This window comes from Alligator sinensis, unplaced genomic scaffold (genome assembly GCF_000455745.1).
Source record: "Alligator sinensis unplaced genomic scaffold, ASM45574v1 scaffold222_1, whole genome shotgun sequence".
Lineage (NCBI taxonomy): Eukaryota > Metazoa > Chordata > Crocodylia > Alligatoridae > Alligator > Alligator sinensis.
The window spans coordinates 330,055-333,664 of record NW_005841912.1 but is presented as its reverse complement, the minus strand read 5'-3'; the positions used below and the strand labels follow the sequence as shown (position 1 = coordinate 333,664).

At 44.0% G+C, this 3,610-nt stretch overlaps 1 protein-coding gene across 1 annotated transcript in view; it reads right to left on the bottom strand.

Annotated features, from left to right (window-relative positions):
- The window catches only part of CDKL2 (cyclin dependent kinase like 2), a 48,553-nt gene extending 44,956 nt beyond the window's left edge, over nucleotides 1-3,597 (bottom strand). The window contains exons 1-2 of the mRNA XM_006018751.2: nucleotides 3,181-3,597; nucleotides 1,851-2,047 (exon numbers count right to left, since the gene is read on the bottom strand). Of these exons, the coding sequence (XP_006018813.1) occupies nucleotides 1,851-2,018 (168 nt within the window). The 5' untranslated portion in view covers nucleotides 2,019-2,047; nucleotides 3,181-3,597. The remainder of the gene's footprint in view (nucleotides 1-1,850; nucleotides 2,048-3,180) is intronic.
- Between the last annotated feature and the right edge of the window lie 13 nt (nucleotides 3,598-3,610).

The following is a 3,610-nucleotide window of genomic DNA, read 5'->3' as shown; positions in this document are numbered from 1 at the left end:
TGTTCTCCTGTAGATGCTTTGAAATAGATTCCTTAAGGACCTGCTCTACAACTTTTCCAGCTATAAAGCTCAGACTGGTCTGTAATTTCCCAGACCCTCCTCCTTCCCTTCCTTGAAGCTGGGCACTAATTGATTGGGACTTCATCTCACCTCCATGATTTCTAAACGAGGATAGATTAAATTACCTCAGCTAATTCTTTCAGAACTCTAACATGTGTACCAGCCCTGCTGATTTGAAAGCATCTAACTCCCCTAAGTAACCCCTAACCTGTTCTTCCTCTACTCCACACTGTTTATCTTCCTCCCCATGGTAGCTGACTTCATTCATGAAGACTGAAATGTCTGCAGATTTAGTCAGAGACAACAGACAAGGCTAAAACAACAATCCTGGCATAGGTACGAACTGAATCTATTCAATTCATAGGAGTGTTGAACCTAAGGCTTAATTGGTGACACTGATGCATGGTGGATTGAAAATGGTACAGAACTGAGATAAACCCCACCCTGTTCCACAATCCAGTGTAAATGGCTCCTTATTTCAATGTACGTGGGTGGAGCACCAAATACTAGGTGCGTCGTCCGTCCGTCGTCCCCCCCCATGAAAATGTTCTGTGCATAGCAGAATTCTTTGCCTAGCTCTGTTCTTAAAGGCAGCTGATGAACTCTGGCTAGTAGAGAGCACTGACTGCCTGTATTCTGCACTGAGCAGACTGGTGATAGTACGTTAAACCCATGTTCTATGTTCTGCGCTTGTTGCCATTCCCACTTAATTAGGAAACACTTCTTTACTTTTAATCCACACCACCAGTAAGAAACATGAACCTTTTGGAAACTGGACATCCTCAGCATGCCTTACGCTGGGAGGGGGCTTGGGATAAAATTGTGAAACTATAGAAAAACAGGGCTAGAAGGGACCTCAGAAGATCATCTCGGTGAACCCCCTGCTCGGGGAAGGATCATCCCTGGCAAAAACATCCCATACAAGTGTTCGTCTAACCTGAATTGAAAACTCCTAATGAAGGATTTCCAAAACCTCTCTAGGCAGTCTCTTCCTGGCCTCAACTACTCTCTAAATGTGAAAATTATTCCCAATATCTAACCTACATCTCTCTTGTTACAATTTAAATTTCTTGCTTCTGGACAGAAGAAACAACTTCTTTTGGATAAATTATTCCTCAGGAGTTGGCTATAGCTGGAGAGAGAATACCACACTAGGTGGAGCAGTGCTCCAACTGTATAGGCAAATTCAGGTGCATTTGCCCATAATATCAGACACTGGAACACCTGATACTATTATCCACTCTTACTTTGATGCTTTTCCCTCCCATGTTCTGTCCCCTTCTCAGTGAAATAACAGTACCAATACACTTCCATCTGGTACAAGAGGGGAATGGTTCTGTCAACAAATCGCTCCTAATTGCAGTCCAGAGGGAATGAAGGGTGTGGCTTCATTTGCATCTCATTTCCTTTCTCTCTTCCCTCATGAATAGTGGAGCACAAAAACATTTCTAACAAACTCAGTGCCAGCCAGGTGAAATAAGACCAGCATCCAACCGAACAGAAAAGCAGCTCCCAGATGAGCTGAGCAAATTACAAACCAAATCTTCCAAAGTATTTCAAAGAAAGAAAGGAAAAAACAGCAGCCAACCATATCCTTATTCATCTGGATCATTTCTATATTTTAAATACATGCACACAAAGTAGTTAGATCAGATTTTTTTACTAATGTAATTGCTTAAATATTGAACAGCCTCAGCTAATATTGGACTCCTACACAGAAGGACACATACTGTAAATTACTGCAACACTTGTGATGCTGCTGCTGCACGCTATACTACAATTCAACTTACCTTGAGTAGCTTGATTTCTCGCATGGCAATTTTTTTAACCATCTTATCATCCTCACTTTCCAAAAATTTTTTGATGGCGACAATTCTTCCGCTGTCTTTGTTTCTACACTTCATCACCATCCCATAGCTTCCTTCTCCAACAAGCCCAAGGGTCTCATACTTTTCCATTTTAACTCAGAAACAGAAATCTCTTTATGCTGAAAGCCAGAAACCGAGATTAGTAGGTATGAGGACAGGGATTTTCTTTTGCTGAGTCCACATTTCTAATAAATTCTTTGCTACTGTAGTGATTAGCCATTTCCCCCCTCATACATGCTTAACTAGAACCTTCTCCAGCAGGGTTCTGGGGCCTCCCAGGAGTTTTCACAAGATTTGTAAATAAAAAGACAATGTGGCATACTAAGGCTTTGCTTGTTGCTGGATGGCTCAGTACATTTTTAACCAAAGGGTCTCTGCAGGACAAGGCAAGAAACCCTGACTGAAGTTAAAAAGGCTGCAGGAAAACTTGGCAAAATATTATGTTTATACAAATAAAAACGTGCGCTGTATATTTTTATGGCAAAAAGCAGTTGTGATCTTGGCATCATTCCTCCTTGTGCTAAAACAGTGAATGAATTATTGCAACAGCATGTACAAAACCTCACAAAAATGCACGGCTTTGCATTAGTTATCCTCCATAGGAAAAGAATGAAATGGATAGTAAGTTTAGGAAGAAAAACAGTCACCCCTACTGCATAAGAACAGTAGGGAGGAGGAAACAGTTCAATCTTCATCTGATAATTCGCTCTTTTTTGTTTGGCTTTTAAACTAGTACTGCTCTGCCCACTAGAGAGTTCTCTCTTTAATGTACCCAGGATATTTTCAGGAGGGTATCCTACTCCCATTTTTGGGTTTTTTTCTGCTTACAGCTTGTTTACATCAAAAACATCAGTTACCTCAGGGTTGATACCCCAATGATGCTAGTACAGTGTATTGCCACCATGTGGTCAGTGAGCTTATTTGACAACAGCAAAAGGCTACCCCAGATAAGGCACAGCTTCTACCCCACAGTAACTTAAGCAGTACATTTTTACTGCTATTTTTTTTCTTGGAATTGCTGAATTCTAGTAAGTTACTCTGATGTATGGATTTGCTTTGTGTTCACTGCTTTTCTTTTCTTTTTTTTAAACACCATCACAGATGTAGATAGGGGAATCATAAAGAAGTAGGGCTGGAAAAGGCCTCCTGAGGTCATTTGGTCCAACCCCCTGCGGAGGCAGGACGATCCTTATCCAAACCACCCCATACAAACCATCATCTCAACTCTACACAAGCCTGACACAACACAGACCTGACACCCAGAACTGCCACAGGTGAAGGGGAACCACAGCAAACGGCTCCTACTTCCATGAAACGCTGTCAGTACGTGCTCAATAGGTCCTGGGTGGAGGCCATGCCCCCTGCTGCAGAGGAAGGCAAGACCCCTCCAGTCCTCCTAGCCTGACCATGGAGGAAGATTCCCTCCTGCCCCCAAATATGGCCAATGGTCTGGCCCTGAGCAGGGGGGCAAAACCCTCCACCTTTGGTCCCGGCAGGAGCACTGGTGCATCCCAGCCTTGGCTGCAGCCGTACGCGATGCCCGCGAGAAAGGTCAAAAGCCCCACGAGACGTGCCACAGAAAAGGGGGTGGGGGCAAGCAGCAGAGCCCAGAAAGCGCCTGTGGCGGGCGAGCAGCAGCGGGGCCCGCAGCTTCCCCGGGCAGCCCGCGCCCCACACCCCGG